Source organism: Melopsittacus undulatus, chromosome 3 (assembly GCF_012275295.1).
Source record: "Melopsittacus undulatus isolate bMelUnd1 chromosome 3, bMelUnd1.mat.Z, whole genome shotgun sequence".
In the NCBI taxonomy this organism is placed as follows: Eukaryota; Metazoa; Chordata; class Aves; order Psittaciformes; family Psittaculidae; genus Melopsittacus; species Melopsittacus undulatus.
In genome coordinates, this window is record NC_047529.1 from 35,339,926 (window position 1) to 35,362,378 (window position 22,453).

General features: G+C 35.2%; 1 protein-coding gene across 1 annotated transcript in view; it reads right to left on the bottom strand.

Moving 5' to 3' along the window:
- The window catches only part of CSMD1 (CUB and Sushi multiple domains 1), a 1,105,213-nt gene that overhangs the window by 17,465 nt on the left and 1,065,295 nt on the right, over positions 1-22,453 (bottom strand). Inside the window, exons 55-63 of the mRNA XM_013130058.2 lie at positions 19,432-19,620; positions 16,978-17,151; positions 15,166-15,348; positions 9,967-10,143; positions 8,922-9,101; positions 7,402-7,575; positions 6,279-6,452; positions 3,820-3,893; positions 670-781 (exon numbers count right to left, since the gene is read on the bottom strand). Of these exons, the coding sequence (XP_012985512.2) occupies positions 670-781; positions 3,820-3,893; positions 6,279-6,452; positions 7,402-7,575; positions 8,922-9,101; positions 9,967-10,143; positions 15,166-15,348; positions 16,978-17,151; positions 19,432-19,620 (1,437 nt within the window). The remainder of the gene's footprint in view (positions 1-669; positions 782-3,819; positions 3,894-6,278; positions 6,453-7,401; positions 7,576-8,921; positions 9,102-9,966; positions 10,144-15,165; positions 15,349-16,977; positions 17,152-19,431; positions 19,621-22,453) is intronic.

The window sequence follows — 22,453 nt, forward strand, 5'->3', positions numbered from 1 at the left end:
GAAAGAAACGTTCTGTAGGAAGGCTTTGTCATAGTACATTGTAACAGATACAGTTGTTTTGTATGCATCTTTCTCTGTGCTCCATGATGTCCATTTATAACAACCCAAAGATAATTTGAAATAGGGTAAAAGTCTAAGGTCATTCTGATTAATTACTTTTAGCTTAGATAAGTGTATTTTAATGCAATAGTTATTTGATGTCTTCCAACACATACAGAGCTGTAAATGCACTAATCATTTGAACACCCATGTATAGCCCCCAGACACTGAATTTGGTTCATTCTAATTTATGATTCACAAAATACTAGCCAACAAAATAGCTCCATGCATATTTCAGGACACTGCTTGTTGTATCTTAATACAACACACACAAAAATCCCTAGATTAAGTTAAAGAAGCTAATGAAGTGGGTTAATGAGGGCAGACATTTTTGAGTAAAACTGATAGAATTAGTTGTGAACTTCATGAGTAAAAATATGAAAAATCTTACTTTAATATCTCAAATACATCTTTAGTCTTAGAATAGGAAGCAAAAACATTTAAAACACTGTTTTAAATAAAGTTTAGTTTTCTGGAGCTTATAATTTATTATGAATTTCCACATGCATCACTTTGTAACTCTTTTAAAAATAAACAGCTCTTACTAATTAGATAACAAACCAGACTTACGAATGCATTCAGACTGTATGCCACTCCACGTTAAGTTAGCAAGACAGGAACGGGTGGTAGATCCCTGAATATGATAACCTTTTCTGCATCTGAAAAAGACTGTGCTCCCAACCTAAGGATCAAAACAGAATATCAGAAGAAAGAGGCATCTGTCATGTGTGGTTAGATATCAAGACATTGATAAGCTACTAGATTTGTTTTTGAATAAAACATGTCCCCTTTTTACAGTTTCTGGAGTTAAACTTTTTTTCTTTTTTTGGTGATGGAAAGTTTCAGCAATTGATCTTTTATAGCATTATTTTAAAGGAGTAAGTTGAAAAATATTAACAAGGCTGTGCACATGGAAAAGGGCTCTTCAGACACTTCAGCTGACTTTTTCTTTTTTTACCCGTGTAACAGAAGCAAACTAAATGACTCAGATGTCTCTCTCTATTGCACATTGTTGCATACATTTCAATAGAAGTTGTCCATAAAGTCTGGTTCAAAGGTTTCTCATTGTGTGTCTCAACTAAACATGGGTTCTAACAAGAAGAAAAAACTATGAAGAACTGTTTAATCTATAAATGAATTTGCCAGAGAAAACTCCAGACTTACAGTGCATTTGTTACTATAAACTTTCTAAAGTTTTTCTTAAAGTGTACAACTAGCAGAGTGATGTTATGGAAGGCCTTCATATGTTCAACTGTGATACCTATCTAAGAATAAAATGTAATGTAACTGAGAAAACTCTCTTTAGACTTTCACTGAGAATAAAAAAGCATGAAAACTGGATAGAAAATTGCATGAGATGAAGATTGTTCATAACAGAATAGAGAGAGAGGTTGTATGGCAAGTTCTAGTAAAATGGACTTATTAACAGTATTGACAAAAGTAACCAGAATATAACTACATATTTAAGCATGCAGGGCTGACCAGTAAAGCATTGCTTTTGATTTGGATCAAACATCTTAGTAGTAAATATGATTGGATGAAATAATAATAATAAAAAAATACAACATTAGTATTATTTGAAATACAACTTATTAATAAAGTAATATCACATGGACAAATGCAAGTAAGTTGCAAGTGATCAATGCATTTTAGTAGAATAGCTTGCATATACATAAATGCAGATAGCCCTATGCTCCAAATGCCATAGGAGGACTTCCATGGACATTAAAAACTAGGCAGCTATCTTCAAATGTGGCTACCCATTAAATATATTCTCAATTACATAAAAACGGGTTATCATCATGATAGATGTCCAGTAAATGCAACACCAGTTCTTCCTGAAGTAGCTTGGGAAATTCACTGGTATTTTTAAAGGTCATATTACTGAGACAGCTTTGTAGACTTAATCTCTTTGAAACTTTTTAAAAATATATTAATCTCTCTATCTTGCCAAGGACACACAGCATGTCTGTAGTAGAGCTGAGCACAAAGCATAGTTGGTCTTGACTCTAAGTCATATTGCTTCTTGTGAAATTGCCAATTCTTGTATTAGTAAGTAATGATGTGCTGCAAATCTTTCCTTACTGATCCAAAAGACCAAGAGAAAAAAAATAATGTCTAGGTTCAAGGTAGTTATTGAGTTATAGTTCTCATTTTACAGGTAAAAGTAAAAATAAAAGCAATGCACTCTTTGTATAATACTTGAAAGTAAAACATTGAAGCCATTTGTAACAGTCACAGCCCAGTGAAGCATAAAAGACACAAATTAATGGGGCAAGACAGGATGCTGGTAGATAGGTAAAAAACCCTTCAAAGGCCTGCTGCCTGTCATCACACCTTTCTGTAATGAGAGAAGACTGTTAAAAAATGACTTATAGAAGCTTGGCTAGGTCATAGAAAGAGGAAGACCCTCTAATCGCATAAAGCAAAATATCTCCAGAACCTCCTTCAGTAGTAATTGGAGAGATGACTAGATCTTGTTGTGCCAGAGAGTGAAAGCACATAGCTGAGAAAGACTAAATACAGAACAGATGAAGACATACTACTGCCTTTAGAGGTGAATGAGAAAATTAGCCTTTATGTTCAACAGACACTAGTATAGTGAATTTGCCAATACAGTTCTCGTACTAAAGAAAACTTGTGGTGCAGATAGAAGAGGCAAAGAATTAATAAAAAACCTCAACAGATCCCTATTCAAACTAGGTGCAAAGATTAGAGTTGGTTTTAAAGTGATGCAGGTAGGTACAGGGTGAAGATGAGACAACAGACAGAAAGGCAACTATACCTATTACTAGAAAAAGCACCACCTTAAGGATGGGGCCACAAAATGTGATGAAAGAAGTGCCTTAGCATCTGCAAGCCAGGCAGGAGCAGAAGATCAAAGCTGACAGCTACAACAATGACAGACAGCACAACTACAGGTGAAGGAGGATACCAATAACAAGAGGAACTTACATAAAGGACTTTTTGAAAACCAGTTCTATTAACTTAAACGTAATACTGTGCTGCCTTAGGTTTAGAAATGAGCAGAAAACCCAAAAAGAAAATATTTTGTAATCCAATCACAAATATTTCTACCTGAAGAATCTATCCCCATGAGGTTAATTAATCTATATAATGATTGTGGATTGGTCATTGTTGCATCTACTTTTATTTCCTGTCCCTTTTCAGTCACTTGATAAACTAATAACCTGGGAGGAATTTGGAAATTATAGAAAGGGCATTCATCACAGAGTACCTGGACCCAACACATAGAACAATTTTTTTTTTCTGACTGAATAAAATGTAACATGAATTGCTAATTTAGTAAAGCCATTTGCTGAGTTTTTTGTCAAGGGCTACATGGCCTTTGGATTAGGTAGGTCTTTGGTTGTTAGGTATTTACTGACTATTCATCAATGTATGAAAGAATTAAGATCATAAACCGAAGTAATTATATCATGTCATATCATATTAAGTACTCAATTTATAAATAGCCCTCCCTGCTTAAGTCTCCTGAAGAACTGAATACATGATATATTGCAAGGTTGTAAGTTCTTTCTTTAAGCTGCATAGTTAAAAAAAATAAATAAACAACTTGGAATGAAGCATGAGTTTTTATTAAAAAGGAATGGAAATTTCCTAAGGTTTACATCAGACATTTAAGCCTACAGATAATATATTTGTAATTATTAAATGCATCTTCATTTTAGAAAGCTAATAAATAAAAGAAAGAATTACCTCATAACCTCTGGAACTGTTTTGTATTCCAAAATGTGGAGTACCTGGGTCTGAACACGTATTGTGAGCTGGATCTATTGTGAAATGTGAAACACAACAGATGTTATTATGGTATGGAAAGAATAAAACTTTTGGCAAAGATTAAGTCATTTCATCAATGCCTAGTGATGACAAGAACTGAATTTTTAATGGGATATATTGTATTTCCAATTAAATTACCAAGACAGGTCACAGTACTTTGTTTCAGTATACTGACATTATTTTAAGGTATTTTTGCAAGTATCTTTGGCAGTGTAGCCTTTAGAGTTAGGACTGCATTATTTTTTGCTAAGCTTATAGTTTTAAACCCCTTTGAATATATACCATATCCCACTATTCACAGTGCACATTGAACATATAGGGAAACAGTATTCTCCTCTTTCCCAAAGAAAAGCTTAACAATTTAGATTTCTGAAAAAATAACACCACCTCTCAAAACCCACAGTCAAATCTAACCTGCTGTCTTGTAGCAAGTAAAATATTTGAGTTTTTGATATTTTTTTTTCTGTGTCATCAAAAAAAGAAGTTTCAAATGGCTCACTACCTCAGTTGTTGCTTTAGAGTGAAAAGACAGTCAGTCCTACCACTAAAAAGGTACCCCAACAGAATATAACTGATTATCTGACAATCTATTTCATAAGTGTAATTTAAGGCAGCCTGAAATAAATTTTGATCCGTCAATGTCCATAATCTGATAGTGTTATTCACTTTGGGGTTGCTCAGTCATATATACCAGGTAGACAGCACTCTGTCTACCAATGGATCTTTCTATACTACATGATTCCCTTTTGGGAACCAAGTCTGCATTTGTGCTCACACTGCGTTATGAAGAATGCAGCTAGGGCCTGTTATATTTACTTGTAACCATTCTTAGTTTTCTGCTAAAAATTTTTCTGATGAAAAATTAAACTTATCACATACAATAGCACAACGTGTCATTTCACTCTTGGACAACTTCTATTTTCGATGCTGACCATCAATGCAGCATAATAATTCAACTGGACCAAACAATGTACCAAAGGCTTCAAAAGTTAGGTGGTTGTTGACCTTACATGCAAATATGAAAACTAAGCACATTCCTGAACTTCAACTGGTTTTACAGCTCAAGAATCTTTCACAAATTATCATCAGCTGGAATGTCATTGCTAATAAAAAACACATGAAGCTGAACTGGCATCTGAAGAAACAGTATGGGAAAAACAAAAAAGGAAAAATTTATAATGTATTTTAAGGAAATCTTCATTATCCAGAAATAGAAAAGCTTGCAATCGTCTGATCATATGGTACTTCAAGGCATAGTTGTAGATATTGTTCACTGATCTTAATTTTCAAATTGCTTAAGAATAGTGCCTGTAAATATTTTAGATGGTCTAATATTTTACTTTTAGGATAATATAAAAATATATCATAACAGAAAAAAAACATTATTTTCTGTGTATTTCTATAATATGCTATATAAAATATAAACCTAAATGTCATTATGACATTTACAAATTTGATTCTTCGCAATACCTGAGATTTATCTTTTGCAAACCTCCTTGTTCCTGTTACAAAACAGAGACGCAAGATGGATTGCCCAGTTTGTAAAAAACTATGGGCAGAAGGAGTTTCAAATTAATTATCAAAGAATTATGTTGAGTGTTAATGTCTGAAATTACAAACACAGGCTGTTTCAAATAATCACACTTTCTAACTTTTCTCAGTGTGCCCACCCCAGCTCTTCCACAAAGCTAATATCTCAGCCACAGCAAAATATACAAATGGGCCACAATCCAGATCTAAAAATGTTTGTTTAGAAATATCAAAGACAATTTTTCTATTCTAACACCAAAATAAGTTGAAGCAAATGCTGATGTCAGTGGAAGTTACAAGTGTCCAGTATTTCTCCCCATTAGTCTGCTTACACAACATCCTAAAAGCCTATCAGCTGCACATCAGTCAATGAGAAACTGATAGTACTTGGCAGTTTATCAGAATTTCGAAAGACCAGACCCTGCATGCTTAATCTTTTTGAGCTTTTAAAAAACACTTTCACAAACTCCAAAACTTTTTTTTTATTTAGGATTGGTTCTGACAAATGCCTGTAACCCTTTAGTGGCAGAATCTGGTCTTTAATCTGCCAAAGTCTTCTGTGTATCTAAAATATTCAAAAAATACATGGAACAAATTTATGTGCTTGCACTTATTGGCATTTTGCATTCCCAGCAGACAAGCAATCATATAAATTTATGAATTAATTCATATGTGACTGTGTTTATCATAAAATTTTGATACTCAAAATAGAACATTATTTATTTAGTTCTTTTTATATTACATAGACATTTTCCATATTTGGAAAGCTAACTGCTACATTTATGCTACTGTAATACTTTATCAAGAATATTCTCAGTAGAAACAGCAAAAGTAGTGCTAGTTATTACCAATGCATGTTGGCTGAATTCCACTCCAGGTACCATCTGCTTGACAGAATCTTCTTGAAGAGCCTATTAGAATAAAAGGGGATCTGCACTGAAAGCTAACTTCAGATCTGTAGGTGAAACTTTTTCCATTGAGACGTCCTTCTGCTGGAGTACCAGGATCGCCACAAAACACAGCTAAAAAATAAAAAAGGTGATGGGGGAGGAAATGTTATTAAAAAATGCACATGCTTCAACTGAAGTATTGTTTTATGTGCAAATCAGGCATAGTGACAAGTGCAAATGTTCATTTATCTGTGTAGGATTGTAGCTGTAGCTCAGATAAATTCTTGACAGCAATTTAAAATCAACTGATACTGTTAGTATAAGCATAAAACTTAACCTGGCAAAAAAGACCTTTTAATTGGGACACATAGATGTCGATTAGATTTGGATGATAAAGTAATTTTAAATCAGACAATGCTATATTGTAATGCTTCAAAGTGTATCCAGTTCTCATGTCAGTCACCCTCAGATGAGTAGGCTGGAAATTTTTGCCCTAATTAAGTGAAAGGAAAAATGCTTGTCAGAGTCCTGACAAGATTTCAAACACTGAAAAAGGTGATTTGGCAGATTTAGAAGAAGCCGAAAAACAAATACAAACAAGATATGAGGGTATGTAGTTGCCTTCAGATAAGAAAAGAATAATTTAAAAAGAAGATAAAGGCTATGAGCTTAAGGGTTAGGATCCTTGTTTTTACCTGCTAATGGAAATGGGAACAGGGAAGAAAGAAAAAGTGTAAGGGAAAAATTTAATCATGCTCACCACAAGTCAAGTTCAGAACATTCAGAAAGATTATCAGTAAAGCAAATGGTGATGGGTCCAAGTGGGCAATAAGGGATGGAGGAGATTTTGGGGAAAGGAACAAGACCATAACCTTTAATGGGCACAGCCGCTCAATTTCATAACAATGTCAACAACATAATAATAACATGCTTTTTTGAAAAGGCAGAGAGAATCCTGCAGCAATCCATGTATTACCTGATCTACCTGAGTCCTTTTCATACTTTGAGAAACTTACTATAGGCTGAGGCAACTGATTGTAGCTTTGGTGAAGCTCAACACAACTGTATCCTGAAAACTTACGCAAACACTGTGGGATCTCTCCCCGCCAAACTCCTCGACCCTCACAGGAGAGAATAGCTGTGTTAGATAGCTGATAGCCTTCTGCACAGCTGTAACTCACACTGGCACCCCAGCGATAATCAGATCCTTCCACTTTCCCATAGAGTACTGGTGGAGGGGGGCCACAGGTAATAGCTGTGTGTCACAAAAAAAGAGAAGTTACAATTTCAAGACTTTATAGGGTTTTGGAGAATGCAACATAATATCTACTCATATTTTTAAAACTAAAAAAATAAAAATATATAATACTGTTCAGTTCCAACAAAGCATTCCTGTGCTGACAATGCAGCCTGTAATAAACAGAAAACCAACTTAAATACAAAAATACAACCTCTAAGTTCAGGAAGACCATGAGCTCTAGGTTGCTGGGAGCCAGAAATGTATATAGCTTACCTAGCTCTGAATCTCTTCACTACATATTCATTATTGTAAATTACAAGTAATGTTTTTTCAATAAATATGATTTCTTTAAATAAATATGTTTATATGAATCTATAATTCTAAATACTTGGATTTTACTTTGAACTAAATTTGCAGCACTTTTAAAAGTCCTTAATATGGCCTTTTTAAATTCACCTGCACATTTTCTAAGGTTTTCAGCACACAACAGACACTGACTTTTTTAGTAAGTCAGTGGCTACGACTCTTTAAAAATATTTGATGTTTTCCAGCTTCTGAAAGACTGCCCAGAATGATGAAAACTGGAATGACCAAGTTTATATTTACACATCAGTTCCTTCAACAAAAAATCACATCCATAAAATCATTCAGACATTTATTTTTACAACAGAAATTGTGGTCAGTCAAATACAGATGCCAAAATTTTATTGGTAGGGTAGACTTAGACATCACTTAGAGCAGTGCTAAATATGTTGGCAGTTTAGGCCTTTTACAAGCAGAAGACACCCTAGGCTGTTAAATTTACTCCCTCAGCTGCTCTAGTAGTGCTAATAATTTTCACCAGACTGCCTTATTTGCCTTTCAGCATCATGCCCCCTATGACCTTTATGCTGGCACTTCTAATTAGCTATTTGTGAAACATCTTTTTGGCTATTTATTATGACTGCACTACTGCAACAAGGGAATCTTTTACAAAAAATCTGGCTTCTACAAAATTCTGTAAAGGATCCCTTTACAGAATTTTGGCCATCTAATCCAAGATAAAGGGTCTCTCCTAGTGTTTTAAACTGAGCATTGTGATAATCTTCATTTAAGACTGATTTCATTCTAGTAGTCACTACTGTTGCTATTCTAACTAATATTATAGTACAGCATATGTGCAAAATAAATAAAAATTTTACAGAAATATTTATCTAAATGTTTTAGTACATTTACATATTAATTGTTCCAGAGAATATTTTAACAACTTTTTTATAAATGAAGATGCTGATTAGTGTATTTCACATATATATTTGTACATATATACAAAACTATAAAAATACAAACCAGTATTTGTAAACAGATTAATTTCAAACACATACCTTTGCAAGTTGGTTTACTCTGGTTCCAAGTGCTATCTTTTATACAACGCATAGTAGACGAACTGGCAGGCTCCATCAAGTATCCTGGATTGCACTGATAGCTGACTGTTTTATTAAAGGTAAAATCACTTCCAAACTGAATTCCATTTGCTAATCCACCTGGATCTCCACAGCTGATCACTAGTGAGGAAAAGAAAAAAAGGTAGGATTTTTTCAATAAACATGGGATGAAACACTGAATTACATATAAGCTAACGTCCTTTTTTTTGTAGTGAATGAAAGAAAAATATTGATCAATATGTTTGTCACAAAATTAAACCCATAATCTTTAATGTTTAGTTAAATATTAGTATTTTTGAGGCATTGCAATAGTGTGGGCCAAATATTATGTTTTTTAAATATAGTACCTTAAGCTGGCATGGTCTACTTCAGACTGTTATGTTAGTGGTGTTAGTGGTAGTTCTGACAAGAGTTTTTCTTCCCCCATAGTGGAATCTGTCACATTACGCTTAATATTGATGGTACAATGTGATTCCAGGCTAAAGGAAACTCTAGAGGAACACTTATTCTTTGAATAATGCTACACTTCAATGTTGATATTCATAAGGTAAATAAATACAAAAAGTTGGATACCTATGTATCCAAATTAAAAAAAGTTCTGGAAGCATCTAGTATTTTGCAAAAGGGCATGTGGCTTTAGGTATATGAAATATTCATGTATTACAAAAGAGAGGAATAAGGAAGAATCATAGAATCATAGAATAGTTAGGGTTGGAAAGGACCTGAAGATCATCTAGTTCCAACCCCCCTGCCATGGGCAGGGACAACTCACACTAAACCATGCCACCCAAGGCTTCGTCCAACCTGGCCTTGAACACTGCCAGGGACAGAGCATTCACAACTTCCCTGGGCAACCCATTCCAGTACCTCACCACCCTAACAGTAAAGAAATGTGTTATTTTATCTAACAAAATAATCATTTTCAGTAGGAAGGCTGGATAACTTACTACCTTAAAGCTTTAGGGGAAGAAAGTGCATTTCTGACCTGTGCAGTCTGGAGCAGTGCCAGTCCATGTCCCATTAGCAGTACAATGTCTGGTAGTCAACCCTGAAGTTTTGTAACCTTCCCAGCAGGCATAAATAACTGAGCTGGAGAATAATATTCCATCCGTGTATATTATCATACCATTGGCTGGGGTGCCAGGATTCCCACAAGACACAGCTGTGAAGGAAAGGGTAAAAAATATCAGCATTTTCATGATAGCTAACTGGAAAAAAAAAATACGTCAATAGCCCATCTTTTTAAAAAAACTACATCAAGTTTAGCGAGAAAAAGTTTAATACATGTATTCTTGAATCAGTATCTTTATTCTCTTTGTTAATATGATCACTTTACTTGCATTTGTTTTGTTTTGTTTCTTCTATTGCTAATTCAAATAGTTTTCACTGCTTGTTCCATTCCACCCAATACAGTCACTGGAGAGAAAAAAGCTCAATCAGGACTTTCTGACAGACTTGTTTCTGTTTGTCTTTGGGCACATTCTTCTGTTTTATTCTTGTCTTCTAATATCTCTTCTTTCAAACATAAAAATGCATAAATAGTAAACTATGATCTTCCTGACGATTTCTTTTTTTTAATCAAGAAAAGTACATACATCCTGTATTGGCCTCCAATACCTTTTCAGCATCTGTGGTTATACATTAAGACAATGACTATGTTTCAGCCTTTTACACCCAAGACTTGATAGTCATGCATTTTACTTTGACTACATGTTGCTTTTCTGGGAGTGTTTAGTAGTTTGGCTGGTTTTCCAATGGACCAGCCAACCTGAGAAGTATTTGTTTTGAATTTTTCTAACAACTTTTCTGTAAAGCATCTTTATTTGATCATGCCAGCAGACAGGTCACTGGCAGAAATATAATAACATTCCATTGATGGACAGACTACTCCATAGGAGTAAATTAAAATAAAACCATCATGAGGTTAAGAGGTTAATACGGTTAATCACAACTTATTAAGAAATGTGCATCTAAATCAAACTCATTCCTTCAGTCTTCCATGGAGTTACGAACTGGATTTTAAGACTGGAAAGATGTACTTTAACAGTCTTTTGCACAGCTTTCAAGATCTGGCAACTCCTTTCTACTCTTCTCACAGCAGATGTAAGCACAGTGTCTTGTGAAGTGAAATGATTTGTCTAATACAATGATATGAACAAATATAGGTATGATTAAACTTAATGGCTTGGAATATCATGGTGGATTAGCCTTGGCTAACAACCAAATGCCTATCCAGCCAGTCACTCACTTCTGCCTTCTCAGCAGGAAGGATGCCAAATCTGATGGGTTGAGATTAAGAGAGGGAAAATGCTTGCTAATTATCACTGAGAGCAAAACAGATGCTACTTGTGGACAATTCCTTTAATTCACTGCCAATTAAATTTGGATAGTGACAAAAAAAAACAGACATTAAAACAACACCTTTCCTCCCCTCTTTCCCAGAGTCAACTTCATTCTGTCACATCAGGCTTCTCTACCTGCCCAAGTGCTGTAGAAGGGACAGAGGATGGGGAGTTATAGGCACTACACAGCAGTTTGTCTCTGCTGCTCCTCCCTCCCTAGAGAACTGGAGGAAATCCAGTTGTCATTATACCCTGAGCTGCAAAAAAAGAAGCATGGTCACTGGGTCAAGATTTTCCCCCTCTACTCCACTTTTGTGAGATCCTATCTGGAGTACTGCACCCAGCTCTAGGGCCCCCAGCACAAAAAAGGCATAGACCTGTTGGTCCAGAGGAGGGCGACAAAAACAATCAGAGGGCTGGACACCTCTCCGAAGAAAGGCTGAGAGAGTTGGGACTGTTCAGTCTGGAGAACAGAAGGTTCTGGAGAGATCTTTCAGGTTGAGTAGAGCTTTGAGCAACCTTATCTACTAGAAGATGTCCCTGCCCATGGCAGAGATGTTGGACTAGATTATCTTTCAAGATGCCTTCCAACCCAAAGCATTCTATGGTGCTATGCTAACATGAATAAACCAAGTTAAAGAACATGTGCAAATATTGGTCAAGATGGAACCCTGAGCTGCATTGAGGAAGCTTAGATGCAATGTTTTAAAGAATTCATGTGCACAGAACAAGTCTGCAGATACTTAACATTTGACAAAATGGTAATCTGAAAGTAGCTGACAATAAAATAATTCTTAAACTACTTATAATATGTATTTTACCTATTAAATTTCTTCATATTTCCTTAATTGAATTTATGACATCTTCCTAGTTAAGTGACTCACAGAATGAAAGAATCACAGAATGGCTGAGATTGGAAAGGACCTCTGGAGGTAACCTGGACAAGCAAGACCACCAAGCGCTAGTTGCCAAGGAACATATAGAATTATAGAATTGTTAGTGTTGGAAAGGAACTTAAGATCATCTAGTTCCAACCCCCCTGCCATGGGCAGGGACAACTCACACTAAACCATGCCACCCAAGGCTTCATCCAACCTGGCCTTGAACACTGCCAGGGATGGAGCATTCACAACCTTCCTGGGCAACCCATTTCAGTGTCTCACCAACCTAACAGTAAAGAATTTCTTCCTTATATCCAGTCTAAACTTCCCCTGTTTAAGTTTTAACCTGTTAACCCCTTGTCCTATCACTACAGGCCCTAATGAATAGTCCATCCCCAGTATGCCTGTAGCCTCCCTTTAGATACTGGAAGGCTGCTATGAGGTCTATCCAGATGGCTTTTGATTGTCTCCAAGGATGGAGACACCACCACCTCTCTGGGCAACTGTGCCAAGTGCTCAGTCATCCTCACTGTAAAAAAGTATATCCTGAATTTAAGACCTCCTGTGTGCATTGCCTCTTGCCCTGTTAGTGGGTATCACTGAAAAGAGCCTGCGGTGCCATCTTCTGTGCACCCTGACTTCAGATATTCATGTATGTTGATAAAATTTCCCCTGAACCTTGTCTTCCTTAGGCTCAACAGTCTCTTTTAGCCTTTCTTCACAGAACAGATGCTTTAGTTCCTTCTTCATCTTAATAGCTCTTTGCTTAACTGTCTCCAGGAAGTCAATGTCTCTCCAGTGAGACAGCTCTAGAGAGGCAGCCAAAACTGGACGCAGCACTCCAGCTGCTGCCTCACCAATGCTGAGTAGAGGGGAAGGATCACTTCCCTCCTAAGGCAGCATGGGATACCATTAACCTTCATTGCAGCAAGGGCACTTTTCTGAGCTTTTTGTTCAGCTTGGTGTTCTCCAGGAATCCCAACTGGATGGCCCTCAGCATAACAGTTAGAATGTAATAATGTAGAATCTTATAATGTAATAGTTATAGATGATAGGATTCATTAAAATGAACACTATTTGCCAATTAAAAATTACTCTGAGTATTACTGATATTTGGAGTAATACCTAATTATCTTTGTTTTAATGAAGTCTTTTTCTTACCTATTTTTATAGGTAAAAATTTTAAATATGAAGAATTAAGTAGTTTGGAACTTGAACTTATAGGGTTGAAAAGGTGTTCTTCACCTAATCTTATGCTTATTTATAGTAAACAGGAAACAACTGAAGGAAAAGAGAAAAACTGAAAGAAAAGTGGGTGATTTTTTTTTACTTTGTGTTTTGGTTTGTTTTTTTCTGTCTGAAAACAGATGGTTGAAGCAAAAAGATAAAGAAAGGAAAAACAGCAGCATCAACACTGCTATTTGCCAGAGTGCTGCTGTCCGACTATATTTAATGTCTTCATGCAAGGAAGAAAGGATATTGAAAAACTTCAATTTCCTGCTGAAAATACTGATCATATGCCCACTGCCATTTTCATACATTTATGGTGATATCTACACTGATAAAAGATTAGTCTGTGCTGAAGAATACTGCAAAACAACAATGATTAGATGAGGATATAGTGATAAAATTCCTAGGTGAAAAAAATATAATGAACAAACCATTTTTTCCTAACTTCCATTTTATAATTCAGCATAGCAGACAACAGATACTACAGAATCCATCAACTACAATTAATTAGACAAAGCAGCTTTTCAAATATCTTGGAAAATGAGAATTAATTTTAAAACTGAATCTAAGGTATTCCATTACTGCTTTCTAATTCTTAGAGTGCATAAAAAGTGTATTTTTTTATTATTTTTTATCTCATTCTAAAATGTGATTTCTGGAAACTTTCTCAGTCACATTTTATCTGAAAGAGCTAGCATACAGTGTATCTCATAAAAAATAGCCTAACTTACGTGGAAAAATAGACATTAATTCATACTTAGTTAAGAATACAACATTATTTTATGATCTGTTCATGCATAGACATTACACAGAAAGAGAAAATTAAAATATGTCATTGCTAGAAGACAGATGACAGCTTTATTTATCACTTCATTTTCGTATCTTCAATCAGAGGCATTTAATTTTACATTTAACTCATGTATGTATTCTCTACTTTCAGGCTCAGTATCTAACTAGAATTATTTTATTACAACCTTCTCTTAAATATATATTCCAAAATTTTGGAAGTTTGGATGTAGGTTTTCAAGCAAGAAATGAACTGCTTGCAAACTCTATAATATAAAGTTTCTGAGGAGCAATTTGAAAGCATATTTCTGGCATAGATCTTCTTTTTAATTAAAGAATAGAATGTCATTAATAAATGCCATTCAGTGGTGTCATAAATGCCTGTACTGGGTTCAGCAGTAGCAGTCATTTTTCTCCTTCTTAGTGTGGTGCAGTGCTGTGTTTTTGACTTTCAGCCTGGGAACAGTGCTGATAACACCTATGTTTGTAGTTGTTGCTAAGTAATGTTTAGTCTGACCAAGGACTTTGTGAGTCTCATCCTCTGCCAGAGAGGAGGTGAAGCCAGGAGGACACTTGACCCAAACTAACCAAAGAGGTATTCCATACCACAGCATGCCACACCCAGGATATTAAACTGGGGGCAGTTACCCGGGAAGGGCTAGATCACTGCCGGGGTTGGGCTGGGTATTGGTCAGCAGGTGGTGAGTGGCTGTATTCTCTTCCCTTGTTATTTCCCTTATCATTATTATTGTTGGTGGCAGCAGTAGTGGTTTGTGTTATACCTTAGTTACTGGACTGTTCTTATCTCAGCCTGTGGGAGTTACATTCTTTTGATTCTCCTCCCCATCCCTCAGGGAGCTGGGGGGACGAATGGGGGGTGGAGTGAGAGAGCAAGCTGAGTGGCTGGGCTTAAATCACAACAGTGCCAATGGTATCAATACCTACCTTCACACACAGGCTGTATGCCGGACCAGGAACTGTTAAGCAGGCATGTTCGTTCTGCAGATCCCCTTAGCTGATAACCCATTTCACATGAGAAACGGAGCAGACTTTTTATTTTGAACTCATCCCCTAGTCTAGACCCATGAGCTGGTATTCCTGGATCGTCACAATAGCCAGGATTATTTCCTATAAAACACAACAGACCAAAATCATTGGAAGAGATGTTACGACTAAATGTAGCGGTAGTGAAAATATTCTCTTGTGGACAGTACTATTAACAGCATTGTTTCTGCTACAATTGATCACTTTTCTTCCCCTGTGAGGGTGGGAAACCAAAGCCAAAGATGAAAATGACATGTCTTTTTAACCTTATCTTGGACCTATAGAGACCTAAGCATAAAATGTGATAAAAATAAAATATAAAAATTGCAAACACAGGAAGAACCTCTGTCATTTATCGGCAGTTCAATGAATTTGTTGTCTTTTTGATATAACACTTTCTACACTATACTGTTCAACAGAGATAGATTTCTCTTTTTCCTGAGTAATCGCCTTGCACTCAAGATGGTGTCACATCATGTTCAAACTTAGGAAATTCAATTCTGCATCAGCAACAATGTTGTAGTTACACTAGATATATTTTCCCCATCATAGCAGATGACTACAATGATCTTTAATGATTTAAGAATCTATTAGTCTATAAAAATACTATCGTTTTTGTGACTGATATCTGAAAAGTCTAAATTATTAGGAATTAAAATCTCCTTCCACCAGCATAAGAATTTATCTTGTGGTGGGATGTGGTGGGTATCAGCACTAGAGGGCTCTGACCTTAAAATTTTGAAGTGTTTGGGCAACCTCAGATCTCTCATTTTATACTGGATAAAAAGGTGAAAGTGACAAATGTGGGCTTCAGATAACCAAAAGGCCAATTTTGTGTGGAAAAAAAAAAAAATCTCATTAGGAAATTTTCAGCTCTAAGTAAGTGTTCCTTTACAAAACCTATTAATACACTGTGGATGTCATTAGTAGCCAATTCTTGTCTGTGCTCTTGACTTGAACAAAACTATGTAATGTTTTATGGCTTCCGAATTTGCATAGTTAGTCTAGAGGAGAATACACTGTTCTTGTACTTCCTGACAGCACCAAGAACACTGCAGAGGTTTCTAGTATTTGCACATAGGAGGTTCCATGTGAACATCAGGAAGAACTTCTTTACTGTGAGAGTGACAGAGCACTAGAACAGGTTGCCCAGGGGGGTTATGGAGTCTCCAGTGTTGGAGATATTCAAGGCCCGCCTGGACAAGTTCCTGTGTGATGTATTCTAGGTTACCCTGCTCTTGCAGGGGGGTTGGACTAGATGATCTTTTGAGGTCCCTTCCAACCCTTGGGATTCTGGGATTCTGTGATGGTGGTACTAATAAAGCATATTGAGTTAAAATATTTATATAAGAGGTACTGTAACTGACATAAAGTTACTTTAAGTTAAAAGAGGAACATAATGTATGAAATTTACATCTATGACTTTTGTTGTGGTGGTTTTTAATCAACATTTTCCTATTTGACAATCTGTGTTTACACAAAACAGTATTCATAAAAATAAAATTTAATACATGCATCCTCTTGTAGCACAACTCTACCATGGTGTAAATAGTATTTTCTGGCTTCTGTATACTGTGGTATATAGTACATTGTGGTATAGAGCATACTGTATCTAGATATACAGATATACCGCTATCTGACTGCAGTTAAAAACTGCTTGAGAATAATATTATTTATGTAATTACAAGATGACAAGATGCTTGGTACAAGTACCTGAACAGTGAGGGAGAGTCCCACTCCAGTGGCTGTCTTCTTGGCACTCCCTAGTAGAATTTCCTATGAGCCTTCGACCCGCTGTGCAAGAATAGTGAATTACTGAGCCATATGTAAATTTGTCTCCTGATAGAATTGCATTGGCAGGTACCCCAGGATGTCCGCAAGATATGGCTAACAGAGGAAAGAGCACAATATTATATGGTGCTTTCATAGCACAGAAAAATACTATTATAAACTTTAAATATGAGACTGTTTCCACAAAACATAAACTTCTGTCTGTATTTCAAATCATTTATATCTTCAGTTTTTCTGTTGCTGCCAGTGATTTACTGGTCATTTGTTAGATTAAACATAAAAATGTAAAACTAACGCATGCAGTTTAGCCTTTCCAAGAAAATACAAAGAGCTCTCTTTCGTCATTAATTTTTGTTCACTGTCCTTCCCTACAAATAATACCCACTATTCCTGTTAAGGCTGGGAAAGGAGAAACCCAACAAGGTTAATGTTGCATTTTGTTTATATATTATAGATATGATAATGGTAAGTAGTTTAATAATATCTGTAAAATAACTAGATGCAGTTTAGTCAATACAGAGAAACAAAAAACCTTAACCTGTCATCATAGCAATTTGTGGCATTACAGTGAGCAAGAGGAAAAGGGATTACTGATAATTTTTTTAATTAGTAGTTATATTTATGCTGAAGTTAATGTACACATTTTGTTTGAGAAAAAATCAGATAAACACTTTTGGTACAGTATAACTTGTAAACAAGTAGTTCAGATATTATATAGGGGAATACATGTCATCTTAAGATGAATTAGAAATCAAATACTGAATGCTTTTTTTTTGTAAAACTTAGGTCATTCAGTAAAGAGACAAAACTGAAAGAAAATAAATTTTACGTAACTCTTTTTCACTCTTGAACTAGAATTTTTCATGGTAAACATGGTGTCCACTTTGAGTTCTAAATGTATCACACCTACCTCTCCAATCATTTTGTTCTATCACCAAAAGCAATCTTAAGCCTTAAAAAAAGAGGAAAAGTCCCTCACTTGAAAAGACTCTGAGAGACTTTGCCTCTGAATAGATAAATAGATATTTCTCGTAGAAAGAACACTATTTGCTCCTTCTTCTAAATTTGCATTTACTGACCAAAGTAAAACTGAGTTTTTCTCTGGGGAAAAAATTTTAAATGTGTCCTCATAATAATTAGGATTCAGAGAGTGACCAAGATCATCAGCAGAAATTTATCAGCAGCTAATCCAGGAGATGACTGAGGATTTCAGGCACCTCCCAGACTTATTTGAAAGTTCCCATGGCCTCAAACAGTCATTCCCAGAGGAAGGTCAGTAACTGCTATTCTAAAGAGGATGGACAACTATGAATTTCCTCAAGTTCTGCCTAAAATCAGAAAGCCATGTAAATGCTATCAAACTTCTGAAACACTTCATGTGGAAAGATGGGTAGCTATTCTAGGTGATTTAGATATTTCATCCTCTTCTGCCACTTGAATAAGGAGTGTCCCTTTACACTGAGACCCCAGTCCTGGAAATAGGAAAGGATCACTGACAGAACCGGGCCACAGACATGGTTTTTCTAAGATACAGAAAGTGAGGCACATGTTTGCATCAGTAAAATAATTTTACCAAATGAACAATTCTATAAAAAAGAATCAAAATTCTGTAAAGAAAAAATTTTGAAATTTTCTGATGTATTTGGAAATGGAAGTATACTTTCATTTATTATAATTCCTAGAATAGCACAGTAATCCAGAAATCTAATGTCAAAAAATTAATAGTGATCAGAGAAGAAAATAGCTCAGTGAAAAAATGAAAGTCAGCCAAACTGACTGTAATTTTCTAGAGATCTGAAGCTCACTGAATTGATTGTAGGGAATACTTGATTTCCTCTGTCTCTGAGGAAAAAGTGATGGAGGAAATACGATGTTGTGAAAAGACCCTCTCGAACAAAATTTTCCCACACAACATTTCATAGATTTATTCTCACATACATGCTTCAGTACCACTGAAAAAAAAACCCAACCCAACAACTCTGAGACAGGCATCATTCTAGGCATCAGTCTTAGGCTATCAGTCTAAATGGTAACATCTTAATAACAATTTTAGATTTCTCTAGCTGTTTTCAAATAAATAATAATACACCAAAAGGACAAATTAATCTTAACTTTATGGCATATGAAACAATATCTCTATAGTTCCCTCTAATCCCATTTTTAATAATAAATTGCATGACATAGAAGCATAGAATCAACCATCTTGACATCTTTTCTTAATGTTACTGAACTGTACAATTTGCAAGGTGCTGATCCTAAAGTCCAATTTTGATCCTCTATACATAGCTACACATTTTTTATTTATTATTTTTAATTTATCATGACTAAAACTCATGCACCATTCCTTAGTGTTAATCTGGGTGAATGAATACTTACACAAACACTTTGGTAGTGATCTATCCCATAAGCCATTAGCTTTACAAGTCAAAGCAGATGAGCCCAAAAGATAAAATCCCTTTTTGCAATGGTATGCCACACTTGTTCCATATTTGAAACTCTCAGGATAATTGTGCTGTCCATGCCGAATTGCATTTTCCACAAAGCCAGGATCAGAACAGTTCACCACTGTAAGACAGAATGTTCATCACTGATGCATAATAGTAGTGTTATAAATAAACTCTAACAGTGGGGTTTTTATTGATACTTCACTAGCAGCTCATGAGTGTGGTCCATTTGATATCCTCTGTGTTTTTTATTTCATTTAAATATTGGTATGTATTTCAGCTTTGAAAGTAATATTATGATTTTACTCCAGTTCTTGTAAAAGTCTTGGACATACAATGGTTTGAAGATGAAAAAGAAATTGAAGGTATTTTTTACCATTCTCTTGGTAGGCTAAGTTTGGTCTTGTCTTTTACTACTTTGTGAAGGAATGTAAAGTAAAATCAAATCAGTAAATAGCTACAATAACATTTTAAAATTTTCTTTTTTAATTTCCTGTAATGAGAAAAATTGTTTCCAACATTTACAAGAATGTTTTCTGCTATTAATCTGTAGAACTGAAAAAGGAAGGAGGTAAAAACCCAAATATTTTAGTCTAAACACCAAAAAAAATATGTCTTTTGTCATGGCTGTTTTACTTTTACATAAGGTATATCTGCTCTCCCCAGTACTTTGGTTTATATTCTGCAGTGATTATGATGGTTTGTTGGCAGAAGATTATGGTGAGACACTGAGGTCTCCATTGTAAACTCCTAATTTAACTATCTATCAATCCAAAAGTTATCTGAAAAGTTGTAAATGCCTCCTCCGCACTTCCCCTGTCTTCACTCTAAACATAACGGTATAAATAAAAAAATACTTAGAATATTATTAATATTATAAATTACAGCTCATCAAACAACAGCAAGAATCAACATTTCAAGTATATCAACTACCTCAAATTAATTTTCATTATAAAGAAACCAGTGGAGAAGAACATCAGTTAGCACTACCATTTTAAATGTAAGATACATGGAGACACTAACGCAATCTTTTTTACTCAAAAGGTTTTTATCACACACATAATTTAAATTTACTGATCAGCTAATACACTACAACAAGTTAGCTTTTGTAAACATTTATTCATTGGAGGAATATTTCATTCAATAAGTATATTAAAGAAATACTAACATCTTAAAATTTAATTTTGTGACAAAACCAGTTAAAGCTGTTTTTATTCCTCTTTCTCTTTTAAAGGCACAAGCTTAAAAGTATTTAAACATTTAAAATTTCATTCTTGCATTGGATTCTAGACAAGCATGTACCTAGATCTAAAGAACATCCCATATGAACTCATTCTTTTCCTTCATTAACAATTAATTTACAAGTAGTATTTGAGGCTGGGAGGAGAACACTCACTGACATGAAGCAAACCTACCTGCCACCCACTGATTGCTATTGAAAACACTTAAGATAAAATTACACAGAAAAGCAAAGCACATTTAAAAATATTACAATATATACAATAAAAGTATTACAATAATGTACACAAAGCATTAGTAAAGCATTATCTGGTCTGATGAAGAGACACAGTGGAAGAGGCCTACTTTTTATTTTCCTAAGGAGTAATAAAGGTACAGTCTCCTAATTGAAACTATTCTCATTCTGTTTTATGGTGAATTCTGCAAAATAATTCACCAGGGATATTACATTTACCTTACATTGTAACAGTTTAGTTTATGCGTCAGTTTACTACCATTTAATTGAACTTATTGTTATAACCGTATAGATATTATACATAAATCAGACGTGTAGGTTAAATAAACAAATGTTTCCTCTGGGATTTCACTGATGGAAGCAAATACCTTTTTACCTCCTGACCTTTTTTATGTCCTATAGGAGAGGGAAAAATGCAAAGTCCTAAAATCTCACTACTCTTTGGAAGCTGTTTAAAGATTTAGATGCAGAAGTTGTGTCTCTGTACTTGCTCTGAACAACTCTGAAAATTCCTGCTTCTGGGGATATATATTTAAGAGTACTATAGGGAGAAAAGGGGTTATTCTTTTTATATTATAAATTCTTTTGCATTGCTTTTTTCCATTATAATTGAGCACTGCCATCTGAATTTAATTATTTCACTGGCAGTGTAAGTATCACTGGACAGCAGGGACATAAGTGAAAGTCTGTAAAACAGGCCACTGACATGAAGTCCTATCAAAGTATTAAGTTAGATCTGAATGAGCTCATATGTCTGTATTCACAGTGCAATTCTGTGTTACAGAAACTAGCACAGCTCCCAGAAGCCATGCACGTTGCATCTCAATTAACCCTGTTTCTTAGGCAATTATATGTGGTGTAGTGTTGCGTAGATGTTGCTGTAAGGCTCCTGCTTTTGGAATTAGCCTGCATCCTCTGCATAGCTATAAATTGCTGTGTACAAACATATACTTAAACTCAGTTTCTCTACATATGTGTATGCTTTCTTAAACATTTGAAGCTATGCCTGCACCAGCAAGAAGTAGAGTATCAGTACTTGTTCTCTGGCATAAGGTTATTTTGCTGTTGTACTCTGCTACCCTCCTGACTATGGTAAGTTTCTCTGAACTGCTTCTCAGGAATGGTGCTGCTTCCTATGCTAACCCCTGAACTCTGAACAATTCCTGTGGATGTGCTCCTTGGTTCAAATAAGAAAGTTATTGGAGAGCAGAGGCATGCAAGTACCCATGGTTAGGCACAGTTTAGTTTAAATATATAGATACATTTAATTTCAAATGCAGAAGTGAATATTTGACAATCTATTTGGCTAAAACTGCTATTATACAGTAATGCAGTTTTGATCTCTAACTTCACAATAACACGGTAATAAAGTTGTATGGATCATCTGTATGGGTACAGAACTGAACTCAGGTTTTCTGAGACCTATGTCCATGATCTGAACATTACATGATTTTACAATGAAACTTTGTACCAAAAAGTA